This window comes from Gracilinanus agilis, chromosome 4 (assembly GCF_016433145.1).
Source record: "Gracilinanus agilis isolate LMUSP501 chromosome 4, AgileGrace, whole genome shotgun sequence".
Classification (NCBI taxonomy): Eukaryota; Metazoa; Chordata; class Mammalia; order Didelphimorphia; family Didelphidae; genus Gracilinanus; species Gracilinanus agilis.
In genome coordinates this window covers 190,322,801-190,346,410 of record NC_058133.1, presented here as the reverse complement: position 1 = coordinate 190,346,410, position 23,610 = coordinate 190,322,801, and the positions used below count along the sequence as shown (strand labels likewise).

Sequence of the window (23,610 nt, the reverse complement as noted above, 5' to 3'; positions counted from 1 at the left end):
ACCTGAGAGCAGGGAAAGAAAGATCAATACATATCTGCTCTCTCCATCACGACCAGCCCCACTCCTGTGGGCTCTGGAAATTTTCTTCCTTTGATTCCAAGGCCATCTGATCCATCCCTCTGCCTTCAGGGGCTAGGGATGGTCTGCTCTAGAGAAGAGGAAGCCCAGGGCTCTGATCATCTCATTCTAAGGAAAGGGGAGAAGGGGAGAAGGGGAGAAGACCTCCTCTCAACCCTAAGGAGCCTCCTTTCCTTCATCCCTCAGCCCCCGCCCCATCCCCTTCACTCTCTGCCTTGGGGTACTGAGAAATAGAATGTCTGTGTTATGGTCAGATAAAATGATTCTCATTTTTGGCTTTGCATCTCCAGTGCCTAGCACAATGCTGCCTGGCTCATAATGGGAGTTTAATAAATGCTGGTTGCGTATGGTCTGTTCCGGCGGTCCACAGCAGTTCCTGATTATAAGCTGTAACCAGTCATCAAAGGAGGGTGTTGGTGAGCTTTCCAGCTGTGCCTCCACCTCCCCCATACCCATCTCCTCTCCATCTTTCCTTCCTCTGACCTCATGGAAGAGGGGAGGTAGAAGGAGGGGCCTCAGGACTATAAAGGGAGCTTGTTCTCCCCAAGAGCAGATCACACCCAGAACACACTGAAGAATTTCCACCTCCATCCAAGACCCTCCTCAGGAGCCCTACAGGTGAGAAATCCAGGGAAGGGAGAAAGTTATGGGGAAGGGAAGGACATCCTCCCTATAGGTAGCCTGGAACCCACCCAGGAGGTGGCAAACACCAAGCTGGAGGGTCCAGGCTCCTCAGGGGAACTCAGGACACCTCTCTGAATGGGAATAAACAGGAAGGATCCCACCACCATCCTACACCATTTTACATCAGAATAGTGACTCTGGCCACATCCTCAAAGATGGGGTAAACTGGATCCTGTCATTGCTCTAAGACTTTTCTTTTTTAAAACCCTTGCTGTCCTTCTTAGGAGTCAATGCTAGCTTCCAAAGAAGAACAGTGAGGGTTAGACAATGGGGATTCAATGACTTGCCCAAGGTCACAGTTAGAAAGTGTCCGGGGTCAGATTTGAACTTGGCACCTCCCATCTCTAGGCCTGACTCTCAATCCACTGAGCCATACAGCTGCCCCGTCAAGGTGGCCAAGAGATATATGATTGAAGTCCTAATAGTGGTAGGGCTGGGAGGAAGTACTGTAGATTCCACAATTCCCAAGGCAAAAAAGCCCAAGATTCCCTCTTCTAGGGCATTCTGCCAGCTATTTAGTTTTCAGTTGCTTTGAGAAAAGTAAGAGCTGGGAGCCTCCTTGGTTCAGCAAAGGTAGTATATTGGCAGGTACTGGAGGAAGAGGAGTATGAGAATGTCATCTAGTTTTCTAGGGAAAACTGGTAATTCCCACTCGTTTAGTGTAATGGACAAAGTCCTGCATTGGGGGAATTCCAAGATTTCAAACAGGAATGCTGCTGCTGCTTAATATTTTTCCAGTCTCTCTATAGTCCTCTATGGAATGTGATAGATGTTGGATGATGTCGAAGGTCCTTCCTAGTGCTAAACTCTACGATCCTCTGACTGTGAGAAGCAGGAGAGAAGGAGCCCTATTGGTGGAGGGCAAAGGAGCTCTCCAATGGGCACGTCTTTCCTCTTACGACAAATTATATACCCTTTGCAGACAGGATGCCGAAGCTGTTGGGATACATGCTGATCTCCGCTCTGGTTCTGGCCACCTTCTCTGATGCCTCACCAAAGCCCAAAGCCCTGTTCCAGGACACTCCTCCAGGCTCTGAAGCCAGCAGGAGCCAGGGCCTGAGATGGCCGGCTTCCCTGGGTTCCCCTTCCCACCACCGAAGACAACTCGGCCCTCAGGACCTTCCTTACCTCACAGCAGGTAGGAATTGCCAAAGCCTCCCCAACAGCTGATTAAGGATGGGGAAACAAACACCATGTCTCAAAATCAGGAATTTAGAACTGGAAGAGGGGGGCAGCTGGGTGGCTCAGTGGATTGAGACCCAGGTCTAGAGATGCATGGTCCTAGGTTCAAATTTGGCCTCAGACACTTCCTAGCTGTGTGACCCTGGGTAAGTCACTTGACCTCCATTCCTTGGTCCTTGCTCCACTTCTGCCTTGGAACCAATATAAAGCATTGATTCTAAGACAGAAGGTAAGGGTTTAAAAAAAAAAAAGAACTAGAAGAGGCCAAGTACTGCCCCCTCATTCTACACATTAGGAAACTGAGATCTAGAGAGATTGACTTGCCTCGAATCTTTCTGAACTCAAGTCCAATAAGTTGTTCTGGGAATTCAGGTCTGAGGCTTAAGAACACAGGCTACCTCCTCTGTTCCAATTCATCCCCTCTGCCCTTAGTCCTCTTATTTCTCCAAATATCCCTTCTCTCCTACCACCAGATCTGTCCAAGAAGCAAGGGCCATGGCTGGAAGAGGATGAGGCATATGGCTGGATGGATTTTGGGCGCCGCAGTGCCGAGGAAAGGGCCCAGCTCTCCTAGAATTCACCACTCCTGTCCTACCCCTACCTGCCTTCCATCCTACCATCTATTCCATGGCCAACTCAGAATAAACATTCTCTCATGCTATGGCATTGTCAGCCTCTTGCTCATGGGATGGTTGAAGTGTAGAGTGCTGGGGTTGGGGAGGGAAAGAATGGGGAATAGAGATCATGGGAGGGAGTCCAGAGGGAGCTGCCCTCTCCCACTCAGACAAAGAGAACAGGCATTAAATGGATTTTTGTCCCACTACGGATATCATAATGGAGATGAGGAGAAACAACTTGACATTTCCTTTGTTTTCTTCACCCCCAAGCCAGGGAGGCTTTATAGCCTTTATACTGCAGTGGTTCCTGAACTTTTTTGGCCTACCGCCCCCTTTCCAGAAAAAATATTACTTAGTGCCCCCTGGAAATCATGAAACTATTTATTGAACTCAGAATAGAATGTAATATAAAAAAAAGTGTGTCCATCACCGCCCTCCCTGGATCACTGCAGCACCCACCAGGGGGTGGTAGCGTCCACTTTGGGAATCACTGCTTTATCGCATCGCAGGTACTATCCCCATTTTACCAATGATAAAATAGATGTTTCAGGAAGTTGGAGCAACCCCCAAAAAGGTCATGCACAGGGTAACAAAATCAGGATTTGGTATGCGGTGTTCTGATTCCAAAGCTAGCATTCATTACACTAAAAAAACACGCTGAGTAAAAGACAGTCACCAAAGGGCAATGAGGAGGCTCAGTGGATAGAGAGCCAGGCTTAGAGACAAGACGTCCTGGATTCAGATCTAGTCTCAGACACTTCCTAGTTCTCTGACCCTGGGCAAGTCACATAACCTCAATTGCTTAGCCCTTACCATTCTTCTGCCTTGTAACCAATACTCAGTATTGATTCTAAAGCAGAAGGAAAGGGTTAAGAAAAAAAGAATCAATATTTCAACTCTCTTCCCTCTTTTCCCATTCCACTCCCCCCACCAAAAAAAACAAACCAAAATCTATGGAGAGGGAGGATAGCAGAAAAAAACAAAAAACAAAAAAACCCACTAGATTAGGAGCCCTGGAGTTCTGATTCTAACTATACAACCAACTCACTCAGTGTGTGACCTAGCCTGAATCTCTTCTTCTATCTGATGTTGGAAGAGATGATCTCTTCTATCAGGGGTCTCTCCTAGCTTCAAGGTTCTATAGTTCTAGAAAGAGATAAGATAAGTAACACCACCCCCAACCCTTCTCCACTTCCCCAAACCATTCACTTTCCAAAGAAGTAGAATTCAAGCAGTCACCATGAAACATCATTTATTGCATGGCCCTGAGCCTCCTCCACAGAGGAGGGTGTCCTCAGATGAGTTTAATAATAAGCATCCATATGGTATACAAGGGATGGAGGACTTAGCCACCCCTCCCCAGCAGTGCACATGTAAAAAGTTGTGGATCTGAAAGCAGAAAGCTTTAAAAAAAAATAGGGTGGTAGATAGGGAATCCAGGAGATAGGGCTTGGGCTCTTCCTATCTTACACAATTCACACAGAATTTCTCAACACAGCAACATATTAACCCCTATTTACAACCAGGACTAAGCTGGGTAGGGGGAAAGAGGATATAGAGAAACGAAGTGCCGGGTCCTAGAAAGTGCATGTAGCAAGTGGAGTTGTGAGGTGGGGCTCAGGATGTGTGTGTGTGTGTGTGTGTGTGTGTGTGTGTGTGTGTGTGTGTATCTGGGGGTAGGGTGGTAGGAAAAGGCATCCAAACTCAATTTCAGCTGACTCTCAGCAACAGGATGAAGACGATGGCAGGTGGTAAGGGAAGAGACACACCTTGCCTCCCCAATAAAAATACAATCAGAGATTCCTTTCTGGCCCCAGTACCAGTCAACCTGTCCCCTGTCTGGGAGCTGCTGGACCAGGGTCAGGGGGCTCTCGAGCCCCTACTTGCCATGCCTTCGAAGCTCCTCTGGCCACCACACGATCTAGTCCCAGCTGCCGTAGCTTCTGTACCAAATTTATGCTGAAGCCATTGGTCTTCCCTCCACCTGCCCCTGACCCATCCCGATGCAGTTCCCTGGCTAGGCCAAAGCTTCCCAGAGGCCAGCCTCTCCAGCCTGGGACCAGAGGTGGAAATAATGTAGGCTTGGAGACAGCAGAGATTCCCTGTTCCTTCAGAAGAGACAGCAGGACCTGGGGAGGACGTGGATGGATGGGGCTTATGCCCTCTGCGGGACTGCAGCAGGGGGTGGCGGAATGGCAAAGGCTGAAGACAAAAGAGAAAGAAGGGAAGAACTCATGAGCTGAAACAACAAAGAGGCCCTACTGGGGTGGGGTTGGAGGGAGGACACAAGAGGGCCCCCATTGGTAGTGTCCGTAAGGGGCTGGTTGCTGGGATGAAGAAATGAGGTTTTGGAGGCACCAGTTGCCTTACCTGGGGGTGACGGAGGTCACATCGGAAGAGGGGCAGACCAGGCGGCAGGTAGTGATTGTGTAGGTGGCTGGGGTCTGGGGGAGATTGTTAACAGAATGCAACACTGGAAGGGGACAGGAAATGTGGGATTAACACACACTGGGAGGGCAGGGTTGAAGGAAGGAGGAAGGACACACGAGGTGGGAGGGGAGACATTCACACTTCTTTCCCCAGGAGCAAAGGTGTCCCTATTCCTCCAGATTCTCACCAAGTCAGCCCACTGATGATCAGAGGATGAGAGGAAATGAAGGGGAAGAGAATAGCCACAGCTAAAGGTCAGACAGGACAGAATCCAAATGGGGTCTCTTTCTTCAAGACTTGGCTTAACTTAACCTCACTCCTGACTAATCTATCTCCTTGGCACCACTTTGGCATCAGTATACTCAGTCTAAGCCACTTCTTCATGTGCTTTCAATTGTTAACTGATTCCCTTATTCATATTGTCCTGTGCCCTGCCTCCCCAGCTAGGCTCTATAAGCTGCACATGAACAGGGCTTTCCACCAGCTCCTCATCTCCCCTACTCCCAGCATCAAGCAAAGGGAGGAGATGTCCAACAGATGCTTAGAGAATGAATGAACAAGCCATGCCAGGATTTCAGGAGAGAGATGGTACACAGAGCAGAATCATACAGACATAGGACCAGGCAGACAATAAGACAAACAGGACAGTGCGTGTCAGAAAGGAGAGGGATTGTGGTGTATTGGGGCAAAAAGGGGGGCAAAGCTCTGAACCAGGCATCAAGGGATGCTGCATTGTCAAATGTTGACACTTAATAATTGGGTGACTTCAAGCACCAAACCTTTAGTTTCCTCTGCAGAAACCTGAGTATAACATTTAAGGTGCCTATTTTACAGGAATGTTGCCAGGCTCAAACAAGATCAAGGACACAAAAAGTCTTTTATGCATAAATGTCAGCTGTTATCTCATGATAAAGTACTATAGGAGAGAGCTGTAAAACCCCTGGCCAGATGTAGAAAAGTAGCTCTATTCTGGAAAATAGTGGGAGATGGTGGTTTTACTTTTCTTCCCTCCAACACCCTCCTTCCACCTCCCCCAATCCTTCCAGTTGTTTCCTTTTTGTTCCAATTGTTTATTAGGGAAAGAGACAGAAGAGAGAAAGGAGGTCTGACTCACATAGAGGATGGGTCTTATCCTTGGCCAGAGATGCCCTGGATGCTGCTATCACCTTCTCCTCCTCCTCCTCCTCCTCATCTTCTTCAGGGTCCTGTAAGCTGTACACCTTCTCCACATCCACCTCTAACTGACGGAAGTCCTTGGTCAGCACACCAGGTCGAGGATCCAGGATCCCTGCCAGATGGGGCTGGGCCAGCTGCTGCCAGTGGTGAAGAGTCACTGAACCTTGGGAGGAGACAGAAGGATAAGGATATATAGACAAGTTCCCTGATTCTGATTCTCCAATTCTATTCCTGTCCTCATCCTAACACTCCTCTCCCATAGGACAAAAGGGGGAGGGTGGTCCAAATGATATATGTCTTACACAGGTTAGTGATTTGGAACAATAAGGCATAAGTCAACAAACAGCATGCAAACTCATACACCAAAGAGCATGAAGGGAGGGGGCAGCTGGGTAGTTCAGTGGATTGAGAGCCAGGCCCAGAGATGGGAGGTCCTAGGTTCAAATCTGGCACTTCCTCAGATACTTCCTAGCTATGTGACCCTGGGCAAGTCACTTAACCCCCATTGCCTAGCCCTTACGGCTCTTCTGCCTTAGAACCAATAAATAGTATTGATTCCAATACAGAAGGCAAACGCTAAAAAAATAAAATAAAATAAATAAACATGAAGGGAATTAAGTGGCTCAGGGGATAGAGCACCAGGCTAGGAGTACAGAAGGAACTGAGTTCAACTCTTCCCTCAGACACTTCCTAGCTGTGTGAACCCAGGCAAGAGCTTAACCTTCTTCTGCCTTGGAACTGAATCTTAGTATCAGTTCTAAGACAGAAAATAAGAGGTGTTTTTTTGTTTGTTTGTTTAAAGCATGAAGTTGGAGAGTAGGGGAACCCACTGGTGCTCCTGGGAAGATACGAAGACAGTGATAGTGTGAGGTTTCACTGTCCAGAACAGAAGGGTTAGGGTTAGGTTCCTTTCTCCTCCTACCATCCCCAGCCTCCCCAACCCCCTACTCTCTTCACCTGCTTTTACCTTCCAGTGGCTTGACAATCTGTAGTTTATCGGGCAGAAAGGAGAGGGAGCCCATGGAGAAGATAGAGCCAGCAGGGGGATCAGAGCTGCCTGACAGAAGGCTCTCACTGGGAGTCAGGACTCCACTAGAACTCTCAGCATCCTGACCCAGCTTCTCCAGGTTTGGCTCTGCCTCCTGAGCCTCCTTCCAGGCTGTCAGCCGCTGCAGGGCCAGTTCCAGATCCTGGTTGCCAGGGGTACCTGGGAAACCCACCTTCTTCTCTTCTTCCTCTCCAGAGGCCTCCTCCAACCTAAAAGAACCCAGAGCCAGGTGAGCTCCCCTGCACCTTTCCCCCCCACCCCAATACACACACATAGGTTAATCCTGCTGGGATCTGAGTGAAAACCCACTCCAAGAGTCATGAGTGCTGCCCAGGAAAGATGGTAGACTTCAGTCAGTGACCTCCCATCATTTCTCTGAGGCTCCTTCTAGGTACTCCCTCTCCTGGGGACAGGACCACTCCAACTACTACTCCACGACCATCAGGAAGGGGTTTTCTTCCCCCTCCCCTTCCTACCTACTCCTCAGGCCATTCCCATCATCACTGCTCTCCTCCCTGCCCTGGTTCCACATTCCTCAAGCCCTGTTTTATCCAGACCACTTGAATGTTCCCCCCATTGGACTCTCTCTTGGGCACCTCCTGTTTTAGATACTTACGGCAGAACACCACAAGGACGATCCAAGCAGTTGTATTTTGGATGGGGGGTGCCAGAGGGGCTGCCAGCCACAGAGGGTGGGGGAGACCCAGGGAGGGGATGGAGAGAACCACTGCCTGACCGAGGCCTGGTGCCCTGGTTCACCGCCTTCACCGTCTCAAACACCCGGCGCATGTTCCTGGGAGAAAGGAGGCAGAGGAATGAGATCCCCTTGGGAAGCTGGGCCAGAGCTCAGCTAGGCCAGTGAGTAGGACAAGGAAAGTGATAGTCAATTGGACTCTCTTCTACCAATCAGGAAGAGAAAGGGTCGAAACCACCTTTGTACCGGCTGTTTACTTCCACAGCTGGAGAGCTCAGTCCTTCACTTCTGATTCTTTTTCTTTTTAAAAAACATTTTTTGGGGCAGCTGGGTAGCTCAGTGGATTGAGAGCCAGGCCTAGAGACAGGAGGTCCTAGGTTCAAATTTGGCCTCAGACACTTCCCAGCTGTGTGACCCTGGGCAAGTCACTTGACCCCCATTGCCTACCCTTGCCAATCTTCCACCTATAAGTCAATACACAGAAGTTAAGGGTTTAAAATTTAAAAAAAAAAAAAAAAAAACATTTTTTAAACCCTTACCTTTTGTCTTAGAATCAGTACCATGTATTATTTCTAAGGCAGAAGAGCAGTGTTATAAAAATAATATATAGGGGCTCTTCTGAATACTGCTCTGCTCCTAGGGGATATTGGTTTGGGAAGCTGTGCCTTGTATTCCCCTAGGTAGCTAGTGACTGAGGGCACCAACTCAGTCACCCTTACTTGATGGTATAATGCCCTATTTCTATATAACAGTGCCCAGGCAGGAATCTTGTGATCTGGTGTGGGCAACCCTTTCAGGTCCCACCTGGGGTTGGATTAATTATTAATATTGGGCTCTAATTAGCCTCTAACGTTTCATCTGACTGTGTTGCTCCCTCCCCAAGGGTTGTGATATAATGACCACTCAGGAAGGTACTTAATAAAACTTTATCTATTGATGTTAAATAGGGAAAGGAATAATCAGGAACAGATTGGGGTTAGGAAACCCTGTCGCTAATAGCCATGATCAATAATCCCTCAGGACTGTAGATTGTTGTTTCAGTAAGCTGGAGTTAGTGGTTTCACGCTCCTCTGGTCCAGCTTGGCCACTGCCAAACCAGAGGGCAATCTGCTCAGTTGGTACAGATATTGATGACCTCTCTCAGCTTTCTTAGTATCAATTTGTGATGTCAGCCTGCACAGCCTTTAGGAAGTAACCACCCTTAGGAAATCCACCCTCTTCTTCTTATACCTCCCTTCACCTCCCGGGCCCAGATACCTAATAGCTAATGATGATTCAAATCCCTAAAGATCTAGGGAGATTTTTAAAAAAGGATGTTTTTACTTGTAGTGAGGCAGCTAGATGGTCCATTGGAAAGAGAGAGCCAGGCCAGGAGTCAGGAAGACCTAAATTCAGATCTAGCCTCAGACAATTACTGGCTGTGTGAACCTGGACAAGTCACTTAACCTCTGTTTGCCTTAATCCACTGGAGAAGGAAATGGCAAACAACCTCAGTAGCTTTGCTAAGAACTCATGGGCATTATGGTCCACAGGCCCCCAAGAGCTGTCCACAACGGAATGACTCACCACCACCAATGATTCCTTGAACTTCCCATTTTACACTTATGAAACCAGCACTTTCACAAGGGAAAGCTGGTTAATTGTCAACAAGCATTTATTTATTTCTGTTCAAACCCTTCTTTTTTTTTTCTTTTCTTTCCTTTTCTTTTTTAATTAAAAAAGTTTCCCCATGGTTACATGATTCTTGTTGTCTCCCCTCTCCCAGAATTGACAAACAATTCCACTGAAAATCCTTATTTTCTGTCATAGAATAGGTACTAATTATTTATTCCAAGGCAGAAGAGCAGTAAGAGTTAGGCTAGTGGATATAATGCCCAGCCTGGAGTCAGAAAGACTCCTCTTCCTGAGTTCAAATCTGGCCTCAGACACTTCCTACCTGGATGACCCTGGACAAGTCACTTAACCCTATTTGCCTCTGTTTCCTTATCCATCAAATGAACTGGAAAAAGGAATGGCAAACCATTCCAGTATCTTTGCCAAGAAAACCCCAAATGGGGTACTGAAGAGTCAGGCAGGACTGAAACAACTGAACAAGTTAAGTACTGACGGTGTGCCAAGAACTATGCAAAGCGTTGGCCAAAAACCAGAACTTTGAAATGATGTTTCTTCAAAGGCAATGAAGGATCTCGGATCATTTTCCAAGTGTAGAGGGAAAGGGAGAAAGAAGAGTGTGTACCCAAAGGGTAGGATAGGAGGGAGGAAAGGAATGGGTGCCTGGCATTGCATTGGGGGGGGAGGCATCATGGAAAGGCTAGAGACAAACCAGAGGGATGACAGGACAAGAAGCCACCCCACTCTCTCACTCACCTGTAATCCAAGGATGAAGGACTCTCAGTTCCCTTTCTCATTGTCCCTTTAATCTCTGCAGCCAGGGAATCCTGAAGATGTGAGAAAGGGATGAGAGGAAAAGCACATTAGTGAAAATTTCTCTTAACTATGTTTATTTATTTCAAGGGGTTTGTTTCTGTTTTCTGAGGGTGGGGGAAGAAAAAAAAAGAAATGTTTGATCACTGGAGAAAATTTAATTAAAAAATTTGGTTTGGGGTTTTTGCAGGGTGGGGAGGAGAGGAAGAGGAGGAGGAGGAAGAGAAAGAGAAGGAATGTGCTATGTGCTCACCAGCGGCAGGCTATAGACACTGTTATAGTGGCTGATCGTGCCACTAGGCAGGCTTTGGAGACGGAGTTTTTTAAGTTCTTCCTGGGCTTCATTCAGCAACCCATCACACTCAGCATATTTCTCTTGTAGGTCTTGCACCTATGAACACAGGCACTGTCAGGACCCTGAAAGGGGCCCCTAGCAAGCCCCATCTTCCCACTCTCCTCCTAGACAGTGAGTACCAAGGCCCCACTGTTGAAGAGGCAGCTAAGTGGCTTAGTGGATAGAATGCCAGGCGTAGAATCAGGAAGACCTGAGTTCAAATCTGGTCTCAGATACTTCCCATCTGTATGGCTCTGGGCAAGTCACTTAACCTCTGACAGATAAAAGGATCCACTGGAGAAGAAAATGGCAAACCACTCCAGGATCCTTGCCAAGAACACCTCATGGATAGCGATAGTCTATGGGGTTGTGGGGAGTCAGACATGACTGAACAACAATTACTGAAGCTCTAAGGAGCTTGGCTTTCAAGGCTGGGGAAGAGACTATAGAAGGCAAAGAAAAGGGATAGAAGAAATCAAAAGCTGAACTGAGAGCCACCACCTCCCTCATCCACACTGGGCCTCAAGCTTCATCTGTACAATGAGGGGACTGATACACACAACTGAGTTTGGGATGTTTTTTTGTTTTTTAACCCATCTCTTAGAATTAATACCAGTATTGGTTCCATGGCAGAAGAATGGTAAGGGCTAGGCAATGGGGGTTGTCACTTGCCCAGAGTCATACTTCTAGGAAATGTCCAAGGTCATATTTGAACCCAGGTCCTCCCAACTCCAGGCCTGATGCTCTATTCTTGGGGCCACCTCAATGCCCCCACAACTTAGTTCTTTATTTTATTTTTTTTTTAAAACCCTTACCTTCCATCTTAGAATCAATTCTGTGTATTGGCTCCAAGGCAGAAGAGTGGTAAGGGTTAAGCAATGGGGGTTAAGTGACTTGCCCAGGGTCACACAGCTAGGATGTTTCTGAGGCCAGACTTGAACGCAGGAACTCCTGTCTCTGGGCCTGGCTCTCAATCCACTGAGCCACCCAGTTGCCCCCACAGTTTAGTTTTTAAAAGCCTGGGTTAGAACCATAAAGACCAATAGAAGTGAAAATTTCAGAAAAACATGGGAAGTCTTGTATGAACAGACACATTCATTCAACAAGCATTTGGTACAAAAAGTGCTAAGTAGCAATGCAATGATCCAGGACAATTCTGAGGGACTTATGAGAAAGAACACTATCCACATTTGGAGGAAGAACTGTGGGAGCAGAAATGTAGAAGAAAAACATATGATTGATCATGTGGGTTGATGGATATGATTGGAGATGTAGACTCTAAATGATCACCCTAGTGCAAATATTGATAATATAGAAATAAGTCTTGATCAATGGCACATGTAAAACCCAATGGAATTGCACATTGGCTATGGGAGAGGGGAGGGGAGAAGGAAGGAGGAAGGAAAGAACATGAATCATGTAACCATGGAAAAATTTTCTCAATTAATCAATTAAAAAATAAAAGAAGGTATATTCTATGAAAAAATAAAATAAAACAAAATAAAAAGTGCTAAGGACCTACTTTGTGCCAAGGTAAAGAAAACAGAATGAGTTACCATGACAAAAATGAGGAAAACACTCAAAAGCAACACAACTCAAGTCAAAAACCAGGGACAAATTAAATCAACCCAACCATATGGTGGTTTGGCGATCCACCGTCAGGAAGACCCAAGTTCAAATCTGACCTGAACCACTTCCTAGTTGTGTGATGCTAGGCAAGTCACTTAACCCCTGTTCATCTCTGTTTCCTCATCTGTAAAACGAGCTGGAGAAGGACATGACAAACCACTCCAGTATCTTTTCCAAGCCAACTCCAAATGGAGTCACAAAGAGTTAGATACAACTGAACTGAACAACTTGCTGTTACAAGAGAGTTTAGGGTAAAATGTTAATAAAATGAAGAGTTCTAGATTAGATTCCAGCTCAATTACTCATTGCATCCAAGGGAATGAGAATAAGAGGTAGAGAAGACAGGGGCCTCACCTCTGTCCGAAGTTTCCTCTGGACCTCTCTGGCCGATGCCAGGTGCTGCTGAAGCTCTTCCATCTCTGTCCCATACTGGAAGGCAACTATGAGTTGTCACCCCCCAGAGCCAACAGATGCCACCCCTTCCACCCCCAGCCCCAGCACCGCCATCATCCCTATGCTCGAGAACTATCACCCCATCCCCAAGGTCCCCGAGCCTCTGGGTCCTGCATGCCCTCTAAAGAGAGCGCAGAGCTGCCTCCCCAGAATGCAATGTCCCCCAGAAAGGCTTTTTGAAGCAAAGAAGAAGGGCCCATCCCCCGAGAAGAGATGGAAACATCGCTCACCGCCCGGCACCGCTGCTGGAGCCCCACGATCTGGGCCAGGAGCGTGCTGATCTCCTCCTGCTGGCGAGCCTGGTCCTCCGTCTTTCGGGCCAGTTCCTCTGACAAGAGAGCTACCTGCTGGCTCACCTCCGCTGGGAGTGGGGGAGAAGAGGGAAGGTGATGTCTCTCCCATCTCCCAGCCCCAAGCCCACACCAGCGTCATCCTAAATGGCACTTATATGGTGAAGGTTTGTGGAGCATTTTATTTTATTTTTATTTTTATTTTAAAACCCTCACCTTCTGTCTTGGAGTCAATACTGTGTATTGGCTCCAAGGCAGAAGAATGGTAAGAGCTAGGCAATAGGGGTCAAGTGACTTGCCCAGGGTCACACAGCTGGGAAGTGGCTGAGGTCAGGTTTGAACCTAGAACCTCCTGTCTGGCTCTCAATCCACTGAGCTACCCAGCTGCCCCCTTTGCAGAGCATTTTAGGCATATTTGAGCCTCACCATCTTGTGAGATCAATAGCATACGTCTTTGCCCTCATTTACAGATGGATAAACTAAGGCTCAAAAGTGAAGCAACTAGTCAATGTCAGAAGCAAGATCAGGACACAGATTTCTAGAGGTCTCCCTTCACCTCCATCAAATTTTCCTCAAGCAGTTTTTCTAATTTCTCCTTTGTCCCCCATTGGTCCCAATCTTGTATTTTTTTTTTTAATTTAACTCTTACCTTCTATCTTAGTATCAGTTCTAAGACAGAAAACTGTAAGGTTTGGGAAATGGGGGTTAAGTGACTTGCCCAGGATCATACAGCTAAGGAAATGTCTGAGGCCAAATTTGAACCCAGGACCTCCCCTCTGTGGGCTTGGCTCTCGATCCACTGAGCCATCTACTGACTCCTCAACCAGAAGAACTACAGATAGCAGGCAAAAAGTTACTCAGCTGCACACTGCCACATCTCTACACCAAAGAGGTCAAAGGGAGGGAAAAGGGGTCATGTGGACAAAATTATTCATAGCAACTCTTTTTGTGGGTACAAAATATTGGATGTGAAAAAGGTGCCCATTAGTTGAGGGAATGACTGCACGAATTATGATATATGAATGTAAAGAATGCTATGATGCCATAAAAAGAATAATAATAACGGAGGCAGTTAGATGGCACAGTGGATAAAGAGCCAGGCTTGGAGGTGGGAGATTCTCAGTTCAAATAGGATCTCAAACACTTTTTAGCTGTGACCCTGGGCAAGTCACTTAACCCCTGGCTCTTCTTCTGCCATATTTAGTATCAATTGTAGAACAGAAGGAAAAGGTTTTTTAATTAAATAAAAAATGAAGGGGATGGTTTTGGAGAAACCTGAGAAGACAGATGCTAGGAACTGAAGCATGAGGTGAGCAGAACCAGGAGAAAAATCTGCATGACCACAGAGTAAAGACAAAATATGTAAGAATGCCGATCCGTGTGGTCAGTAACCACCGTTTCTGAGGACCCATGAGGAAGCAGGCTTCCCCGCTCCTGAGAGAGGGGTGATGGCTTGAATAGGCCAAATGGAACATATTTGTCTTGGACGTGGCCAATGCAGGAATTTGCTTTTGCTTGATTATACACATTTGTTACAAGAGTTTTGTTTTCCTTTTTTTTTCTTTTCCCAATTTGGGGATAGGGAGAAAGAGACAAAAGAGGTGGGAAATAAAGAATAGAGATTTTTATTAATAGAAAAATATTTAATTAAAAGAACTTTTTGAGAGAAGGCAGGCATAGGGTCTAAGGAAAAGATCCTACCTTGACTTTGGGGAGAAAAATAGGAGGGGACAACATTAAAGTCAGAGGAGCTGACTGAGTCCTGACATTGACACTTACCCACAAGGCCTTTAAACTCTGAGTGGGTGACTCAGTGGATAAGAACCAGGCCTAGAGGCAGGAGGTTCTGGGTTCAAATCTAGCCTCAGACACTTCCCAGCTGTGTGATCCTGGGCAAGTCTCTTAACCCCCATTGCCTAGCCTTTATTACTTGCTTTTCTGGAATATATACCTATATACAGTAAGATGGAAGATAAGGGTTGTTTGCTTGTTTTTTAAACCCTTGTACTTTGGTGTATTGTCTCATAGGTGGAAGATTGGTAAGGGTGGGCAATGGGGGTCAAGTGACTTGCCCAGGGTCACACAGCTGGGAAGATAAGGGTTTTAAAAAAAAAAAGAAGGCAGCGGCGGCTGAGAATGGAGGCAGCTAGGTGGTACAGTGGATAGGATACTAGGTCAGGAGTTGGGAGAACCTGGATTCAAAACTGGCCCTAGACACTTCTTAGTTGTGTCACCCTGGGCAAGTCACTTAAACCCATTTGCTTAGTCCTTGCTCTTTTCTGTCTTGTATTTGTTTCTAAGACAGAAAGTACAAGTTTTTTGTTTTTAAAAAAGGATGATAATATAACCCAGGGGCAACTTGGTTGCCTCCCAGGTTGAGCCACCCAGCCCTCATGCCCAGCTTCCATCCCACATACAGAACTGCTCCACACAGTCCAGCATCAGCTGCTGCTCCTGGTCCTCATACTGACAGGTCTCTGTGACGATGCTGGTAGCCTAGAAGAAAGAGGAGGTAGAAGAAGAGTATGAACACACCATCACTACCACCACCAGTTGACATTCCTCTCTTCACTTAGCCCCAGCAGAAGCAAAGCAATCTTTTCTTCCTGGCTAACACCAAGCCCCATTTCCCACCTCCAGCCTGAGCTGCTGGTTCTCTTCCTCCAGGCCCCTCAGCTTTTGCTGCAGGGTGTCCAACTGGATACAGTGCTGCAGAGAAACCGAGGAATCACAATGGCGAAGTCTGGTTGGCAATGGGGAAGTAGAGAGGAAGGAAGAGAGGGAAAGATCAGAGAGGGGATGTGAAGGGGGCCCTCTATACCTCACCTACACACACACTCTCTCTCTCCCTCCCTCTGTCTTTCTCCTCTGTCTGTCTGTCTCTCTGTGTCTTTCTCCTCTCTCTCTCCCTCTCTCTCTGTCTCTTTCCCCTCTGTCTGTCTACCTTTTTCTCTGTCTTTCCGCCTCTCTCTCTCTCTTTCTCCTCTCTCTACCTCCTTCCTGTCTGTTTCTGTCTGTTTCTCTCCCTTCCTCTCTCTGTCTCTCTCTTCTCTCTGTCTCTGTCTCTCTGTCTCTGTCTCTGTTTCTCTGTCTCTCTCTCTGTCTCTCTCTCTCTGTCTCTCTCTCTGTCTCTCTCTCTCTCTCTCTCTCTCTCTCTCCTCTCTCTCCCCCCTCCTGTCTGTTTCTGTTTCTCTCCCTCCCTCCCTCTCTGTCTCCTTCTCCTCTCCCTCCCTCCCCCTCCTCTTTCCCCTCTGTCTGTCTGTGTCTCTCCCCCTCAAAAGACAGAAACAGAGTCTTTTTTAAAAATTTTTTTTTTATTTTAAACCCTTAACTTTTGTGTATTGACTTATAGGTGGAAGATTGGTAAGGGTAGGCAATGGGGGTCAAGTGACTTGCCCAGGGTCACACAGCTGGGAAGTGTCTGAGGCCGGATTTGAACCTAGGACCTCCTGACTCTAGGCCTGGCTCTCAATCCACTGAGCTACCCAGCTGCCCCAGAAACAGAGTCTTTTGATGGTGGGAAACCCTGAGTTTAGAAACACACTATCTTTTGACTACCCCAATATAGTGGCCAGGGCTCACTTCAAAGCCAAAAAAGGCCTAGCTAGCTCCAATTCTGACACATACTGGCTGTGTGACCATAAGAAATCATCTGACAGCTTCAATGATCTGACAACTCTCTAAGATGAGTTGCGGAGAAAGAAGGATCTGCATTGAAGGGAGTTTCCTCATTGGCTGGTATTGCTGTTGCTAATATTTTTTGGGTGGGTTTGACTCTTCATGACTATTTAGAGTTTTGCTGGCAGTGACACTGGAGTGATTTGCAATTTCTTCTCTATCTCATCTGACAGATGAGGAAACTGAGGCAAACAGGGTTAGAGGGCTTGCCCAGTATCACACAGCTAATAAGTGTCTGAAGCTAGATTTGAACTAGGTCAGGTGTTCTATCCACTAGCTGTCTCATCTGAGAGTCCTCTGCATCACATCTCTATGGTATATATGGTTTGTTTGGTTTGGAGGGTTTTGTTTTGTTTTTTCATTGATTAGTCATGTCTGACTCTGACTCTTTATGACCCCCATTTAGAGTTTTCTTGACAAAGCTACTAATGTGGTTTGCCACTTCCTTCTCCAGCTCATTTTACAGATGAAGAAACTGAGGCAAGCAGCGTTAAATGACTTGCCCTGGGTCACACAGCTAGTAAGTGTTGGAGGTCACATTTGCACTCAGGGCCTCTTGACTCCAGAGCCAGCACCCTATCCACTGCATCACCAAGCTACCCACTTCTGACATGTGTGGTTAGGGAAGTCTGAGTAGCCACAATACAGGGAAAAAAAACACAACTAGCTAGTCCAGCCTCCTCATTTCACAGACAAGGGAATGGAAAGCCCCAAACCCTAAAGGAACTGTCCAAGATTACATAGCATCAGAGGCATGACTTGAACCAGTATCCTCTGATTCTAGACCAGATGTTGGAAGACCTAAGACCTAGTACTGATTCTGCCACTAACATGTAATGTGCCCTTGAGCAAGTCACTTTCCTCTAGAAGCCTTCATTTCCTCATCGGTAAAATGAGAATTACTTCCTGATTATGTCACCCTGGGCAAGTCATTTAACCTCTATTTGCCTCGATTTTTTTCATCTGTAAAATGGGGGACCCACTGGAGAAGGAAATGGCAAACCACTCCAAGAAAACCCATGGATTTGTCCACAGGGCCAGGAAGAGTCAGCCGTGACTGAACAATTAAACAGCAAAATGCAGTTTAGACTAGGTGGTCATCTCATATTTTCTGGGGAAGGGCAGAGAGAAGGGGTCCCAATGATTTCAACTCCTAGCCAACCTCTAAGCCCCTCCTGGAGCTTCTAAACCTGACATGGTGAGGACAGCATGGGTAGAGAGGGCAGGGAGCAAGGCCAAGGAACTCACGGTGTGGGCGCAGCACTGGATGGCTCGCTTTCTTCAACAGTGTCTGTATAGAGGTGGAGGAGATTGTCACGCATAGCAACTTCATGCCGAAGCTGGGCTATCTGCAGTGGGTGGAAGAAAGAAACTATGAGGCTAGGATGAGGGGTACCCTACAACCGTGGACTAGGGGGCAACGGTGGAGCAGAATAGAAAGCCCCAACAATCTGGGGATGGATTACAAGCCAGGGAAATAAAGTCAAGGAGACTGGTGGGTCTCTCTTCTTTAAAGGGTGTGCTGCCCCAAGAGGTGGGGGTGAGAGGGTGCTCTTAGGAGAAAGGGGCACAGAAAGACTGCTGGGAAGGACCCAGGCCCTGGGCATTTACCTCCTCTCTGGCTAACTCCAGCTGTTCCTCCAGTAACTCATTCTGCTTGGACAAGGAGCAATTCTGTTTCAGCAAAGACTGGCCAATCCGGGCTGCCAGTTCCAAGTCCCGTTCTTTCTGCAGGCCAATGATAGGGTGAGAGGAAGGAAAAGGTCTTTATGGGCCCAACTAGCCATTAGGGCGGTCTGGCAGAGCTGGAAGGGTTAGGAATGCCGCCTACAATACAAGGATCAATGAAGAAGATGCCTGTGGAGGTCCTTCTGGTTCCAACCCAAAGTGATGGGGGGAAACAGTATGGTCCAGTACCGAGGTTCACAAAGTGCAAAGCCCTGACTATAAAAGGTCCCCCCAAGACCCTTTCATAAATCCAAGGTTAAAACTATTTTCACAATAATACTATGATGTTATCTACTAAAGTGCTCCTTCCTTTTGCAGCTACCTCTCTGTGTGAAGTCAAATTTTCTTCATAGCCTTGAATCAAAAAAACATTTGGGCAGTGGGTGCAGCTGGGTGCCTCAGTGGATGGAGAGCCAGGCCTAGAAGTAGGAGGTCCTGGGTTCAAATCTGATTTCAGACACTTCCTAGCTGTGTGACCCTGGGCAACTCACTTAACTTCCATTACCTAGCTTTATATCTCTCTCTTGCCTCATAACACATAATATAAATTCTAAGATAGAAGGTAAGGATTTTAAAGCTGCAACAGCATTTGGCAGCAAACTTAATTCAGCAATAAATTTGAGAATCCATTTGTCTTTTATGAAGTCATATGTCTTTTATGAATTTTATGAAGACATAAATAATGTCTAATTTAAGACATTAGAATTGAAAAATATGTTTAAAAATCCCACTCTTCTCAATAGTTGTTTTTGTTGGGAAAGTAAGTTATTTTTCATTAAAATGTTATATCAACATATAATAATGGGTTTTTGATTATTTTAATGAAATGTTTCATATTTAAATACAGTAAATATTGATGGATAGAACCCTCATAAACAAAAGCTCTTTGGGGTCCTCAATAATTTTTTTTAACCCTTGCCTTCCATCTTGGAATCAATACTGTGTATTGGTTCCAAGGCAGAAGAAAGGTAAGGGTTGGGCAATGGAGGTCAAGTGACTTGCCCAGGGTCACACAGCTGGGAAGTGTCTGAGGCCAGATTTGAACCTAGGACCTCCTGTCTCTAGGCCTGGCTCTCAATCCGCTGAGCTACCCAGCTGCCTCCTCAATAATTTTTTAAAAGTATAAAGGAGTAAATTGAGAGCCAGGCCTAGAGACAGGAGGTCCTGGCTTCAAATCTGTCCTCAGACATTTTCTAGCTGGTGACTCTGAACAAGTCACAACCCCCATTGCCTAGCCCTTACCTCTCTTTTGCCTTAGAACCAATACACAGTATTAATTCTAAGATGGAAGGTAAGAGTTTTAAACAAAAAAGTATAAAGGCGGTCCAGAGGCCAAAAAATTTGAGAACTACAGATCTAAAAAAAGAGCCCCAGGTTAGGAACCAAGCCAACTGACGTAGGGGCTGGCTCTGCCCCAAACCTGTTCTGTGTCCATAGGGCAAATTTCTTCTCTAGTCCTGTTTTCTTCTCTGTTAAATGAGGCTGGATTCAAGGATTGCTAAAGTTCTTTTCATCTCTAACATGCTATAATCCTATACCATTCCCTTTGCTTGACCCTACCACCTGGTCCAACAGGTAGCCAGGGAACCAGAAGGGTAACATAGCAGAGGGTAGACGGTAGGAACAAGACCTTTCTTTCCCCAGCAAGCTTTTCGCTTGAGAAAGACATCTGATCCCTGCCTGGTGGCCTGAGACATGGGGAGGGCCAGGGGAAAGAAGCCACCATAGGGGCAGAATCGAGTGGATATTTACCTCTTCCAGAAGGCTGGTCACGGCCTCGATATCATGATAGGTCTTGGTGACTTGGCTGACTCTCTCGGAGCAGAGCACTGCAGGGGTTAGGAAGAGAAGACATGGAGAGGGACAGAGGGCCACCTAGCCAGCCTCACCTTTACCACCCCATTCCTACCTCCCCCTAAAGGAGGAAGAGTTAAAGTGAAGAAAGCTACCAGATATGCACCTCCTAACGAGCCCCATAACATCCTCCACTCCTCTGTTATAAACAAGCATTCTCCATCTGTGCAGCAGAGATGCCAGCCCCTCCCCACCTCCAAGGGAGATTCGATTTGACCCAGTTTTTCATGTGGGAGGTGGGGGAGAAGAAAGTACCGATCTGCACGAAGAATGAGTCAATGGCTGACCCTTCCCCCTCAGAGTTTATGTGGGTAGCCCTCTCCCTCATATCCTTTATTGCTTTTCTGGGTTTAAACATTTTTTTTTTGGAAGAGAAGGGCTATGTCAAGATGTTTCAGGATGGGGTCTCCCTTTGCTTAAAAGAACAGATGAGTCAGGAAACTAGACTGGGGCTGGGGGGATGTGTAGACCCGCACGTCCGCTTGGATGAGACAACCTTCCTTCCCAGCCTCCAAGCATTAGAGCCTTCCAGGTCCCCTGTCAAACTCATCAACCCCTAATTGGTACTAATTGCTATGTAAGTCTCATTAAAGAGGAGCCCCTTGACCTGAGCACAGCCTTTCTTCTCATTCCCCCTCCTAAAATTGGGAAGGGGGGATGTCCTAATGCTAGAGGCTTCTGCTGGGTTCTGGTTATGCTCTTCCTCTCACCACCTCTCAGTTTCTCCCTCCCAACCAAACAGAGAAGAAAAAAAAGTCTCAGTCCCAATCAGAGTCCAGGCCCAAGGCAAAGGCCCCCCTCCCAATCTCTGCCATGGAGGGGGAGGAAGGGCAGTGAGAAGCAAAGCCAGTCTGACCTACATAGAAGACCCCTCTCCTCTCCTCCCTCCTTCCCTCTCCAGTAATTATAAAGAAAATAACATTCCGGGGGAAATGGCTAAGCATCACATTTGGGCTTTCGAAGTGTCCAGCTCAGAAGGACGTACACTGAACGCACGTTCCTAGCTTAGATAGATCCTGCGGCTGCTTTACTCAGGGACTTGGGGAGGAGGGAAGAAGAGAAGAGAAAGGAAGCCGGAGGAGTGTACACACAGATCTGCGGCTTGCTGCGGGGTAGGGAGAGCCAAATAGTCCTCACAAGACAATAAGGGGCAGGCGCGCCCAGGAACGGGGAGGACTACAACTAGAAGAACCCCAGTGAGGGACAGGGGACAGACGCCCAGAGATTACAGAGAAGCGGGAAAGGAATAAGCGCCTACTATGTGCCAGGCGCTTTACAAATATCGCATTCCATTCTCACAACGCCGACCCTTAAAGGGCTCAGATGCCCGAGCCTGCGGACCTCGAATGGGAAAGGACGATGCCAGTGAAGGATGCCTATGCCTTGGGCATCCTTACCCCACCCCACCCCACCCCGGTTTCCCTGCTGGAGACTCCTGGGCCCCCATTACCTTCCTCCAGCTCTCGGATGAGCAACTCCGAGGTTCTCTCGGGGCCGGTCCCCCCGGCGCAGTACGCAGCTGGGCTGCTCCAAATTTCTACTGTCACCGGACCCTCCATGTCCGCGGCCGCTCGGGCTAAGGGGAACCGGAGTCACGTCCGGGAGAAGGATCTGGGGTGAGGCGGGCGGGCGAGCCCCCGCGGCCGAGGGATGGGCGAGGGCTGCACTGGCAGTCAGATGCGCTCCCCGCGTTCATTCCCTCCAGCCTCCCAGCCCAGGCTCCGCAGCCCGCAGCCCGCAGCCCGCAGCCTAGCGCACTCTATTTATAACCTGCGTCTTGTTTATAGCACCTGGTTGAGCCCTACCACGTGACGAGGAGGGGCGTGGAGAGGAGGACGCGCAAAGACCGGCTGACCAGGCTTCGGCAGGGAATTGTTATCATTGCTCGGAACCGGGACCAAACTGCGATCTTCCACGGCGACGAGATAAGACGAGGTGAGGGGCAAGGCAGAAGGGGCAGGATGGAGAGGCTGGAGCAGATTTCTCCGAGATTTAATACACATACTGCCTTACTCCTCCCTCCATTAATTTCCCTCCAACTCTCTCGCCAGAGTGGTTGAGCCCAAAACAGCAGTCTGGGATTGCAGGTGCAAAGGATGCCTGGGTCCTTTCCTTACGCGTCTCCCCACCGAACACATACACAAGGTGGGGTCACTCATCGGATCACAGATTTTGAGCCAGAAAAGGACCTCGAAGGTCATCTAATCCAAAGCCCCCATTTTACAGATGGCCCCCAAGAAGGTGACATAGTCACCTCAAGGTCACATAGGTAGGAAGCTTTAGGAACGACTCGAATCCACGGTGTCTGATCTCAGAGCCAGCACTCTCTCCATTGAACCATGCTGCCTCCCCAGTGCCTTGGCTTTCCTTAGATTTTCCCTGTACAGACCAGAAATCCAAGGGCAGAGATGGTAACACCTGAATAGGGTAGTGGGGGAAAAAAACCTCACTGGAATCAGAATGAGAGGACCTGTTTGCAGATAGGTGGTGCAGTAAATGGAGCTACAGCTGGAATCAGAAAGATCTGAATTCAAGTCTGGCCTCAAACAGTGTGACCTTGGACAAGTCACTTAACTTCCGACTTCTTTTTTTTTTTTTTAATCTGCAAAATGAGGATAATAATAGCACCTACCTCCCAGGGTTGTGTTTGGATCAAATGAAGTCATTGCAAAGCACTCAACACAGTGCCTGGCACATAGTTTAAGCAATATATAAATTCTAGTAATTATTATTACTCCAATCTCTTTGGGCATTACTTTCTCTATAAAATGAGAAAGCTTCTTTCAGCTATGATCATGCAACTGGACTGGGGAGGTAAAACCAGGCTTTAGAGGCATTTTTAGAGGCATTTGATGATGTTAAATCATCAAAGATATACAGCTAACATTTCTTCTTTTGTAAGGCCAACTAGCTTGGAAGGAGATTGGAGGTGTGTTGAGACAGGGAAGAGGAGCAAGAGGCATCGCCAGGATATAGCAAATCATAGCCTGAGACACTTAACTTGTGCTTAAAAAAAAATACCTAGACTTATATACCCATTTTCAGTGTCATCAAGGGAGCTCGGGATTGGCCCTCCTACAATATGCCATCTTTTCCCCTTCCAGACTGCCCTTGCTATTTATTTACTGTATGTAACTTGATCTGGCCTATATTAAAATGTTGGGGAGGGGATAGTGTTGACAGTATTTTTCCTTGGCCCCAGGCCTTGCCAGAGTGAGGAGGGCACTCAGGCCAAGGACAAGCAGGCCACTCTCTAGCTCTTAATTCTCCTAAATGGGATTTGTGGCTTCATTTGACTTCTTCCAATCAGC

The 23,610-nt window shown here is 47.3% G+C and overlaps 2 protein-coding genes across 4 annotated transcripts; one reads left to right on the top strand and one right to left on the bottom strand.

The window, feature by feature from the left end:
• The first annotated feature begins 1,631 nt into the window (after positions 1-1,631).
• Positions 1,632-2,586, top strand: GAST (gastrin). The gene is made up of 2 exons (XM_044675994.1): positions 1,632-1,900; positions 2,418-2,586. Exons 1-2 carry the CDS (start codon positions 1,690-1,692, stop codon positions 2,516-2,518), a joined length of 312 nt encoding a protein of 103 aa, XP_044531929.1. The 5' UTR covers positions 1,632-1,689; the 3' UTR covers positions 2,519-2,586.
• Positions 2,587-4,206: 1,620 nt separating this feature from the next.
• Positions 4,207-22,018, bottom strand: HAP1 (huntingtin associated protein 1). 3 transcript variants are annotated; one of them, XM_044673463.1, is made up of 15 exons: positions 21,750-22,018; positions 20,198-20,274; positions 18,329-18,445; positions 17,966-18,066; positions 15,674-15,782; positions 15,457-15,535; positions 12,980-13,110; positions 12,651-12,725; positions 10,587-10,724; positions 10,277-10,347; positions 7,832-8,008; positions 7,135-7,424; positions 6,106-6,330; positions 4,932-5,034; positions 4,207-4,763 (listed from the first exon to the last, which is right to left on the bottom strand). In XM_044673463.1, exons 1-15 carry the CDS (start codon positions 21,856-21,858, stop codon positions 4,385-4,387), a joined length of 2,181 nt encoding a protein of 726 aa, XP_044529398.1. In that variant the 5' UTR covers positions 21,859-22,018; the 3' UTR covers positions 4,207-4,384. The 3 variants fall into 3 exon arrangements, with proteins under 3 accessions (XP_044529398.1, XP_044529399.1, XP_044529400.1); XM_044673464.1 differs by having other exon boundaries at positions 4,932-5,005; XM_044673465.1 differs by lacking the exon at positions 4,932-5,034 and having other exon boundaries at positions 4,621-4,763.
• Between the last annotated feature and the right edge of the window lie 1,592 nt (positions 22,019-23,610).

Excerpts from the sequence above, each read along its gene's own strand:
- GAST (XM_044675994.1), top strand. The coding sequence starts at position 1,690 with ATGCCGAAGCTGTTGGGATACATGCTGATCTCCGCTCTGGTTCTGGCC. Across the intron at positions 1,901-2,417 it reads CCTTCCTTACCTCACAGCAG|ATCTGTCCAAGAAGCAAGGG; the intron begins GTAGGAATTGCC and ends TCCTACCACCAG.
- HAP1 (XM_044673463.1), bottom strand. The coding sequence starts at position 21,858 with ATGGAGGGTCCGGTGACAGTAGAAATTTGGAGCAGCCCAGCTGCGTAC. Across the intron at positions 10,348-10,586 it reads GTGTCTATAGCCTGCCGCTG|GATTCCCTGGCTGCAGAGAT; the intron begins GTGAGCACATAG and ends TCACATCTTCAG. Across the intron at positions 6,331-7,134 it reads GATTGTCAAGCCACTGGAAG|GTTCAGTGACTCTTCACCAC; the intron begins GTAAAAGCAGGT and ends TCTCCTCCCAAG.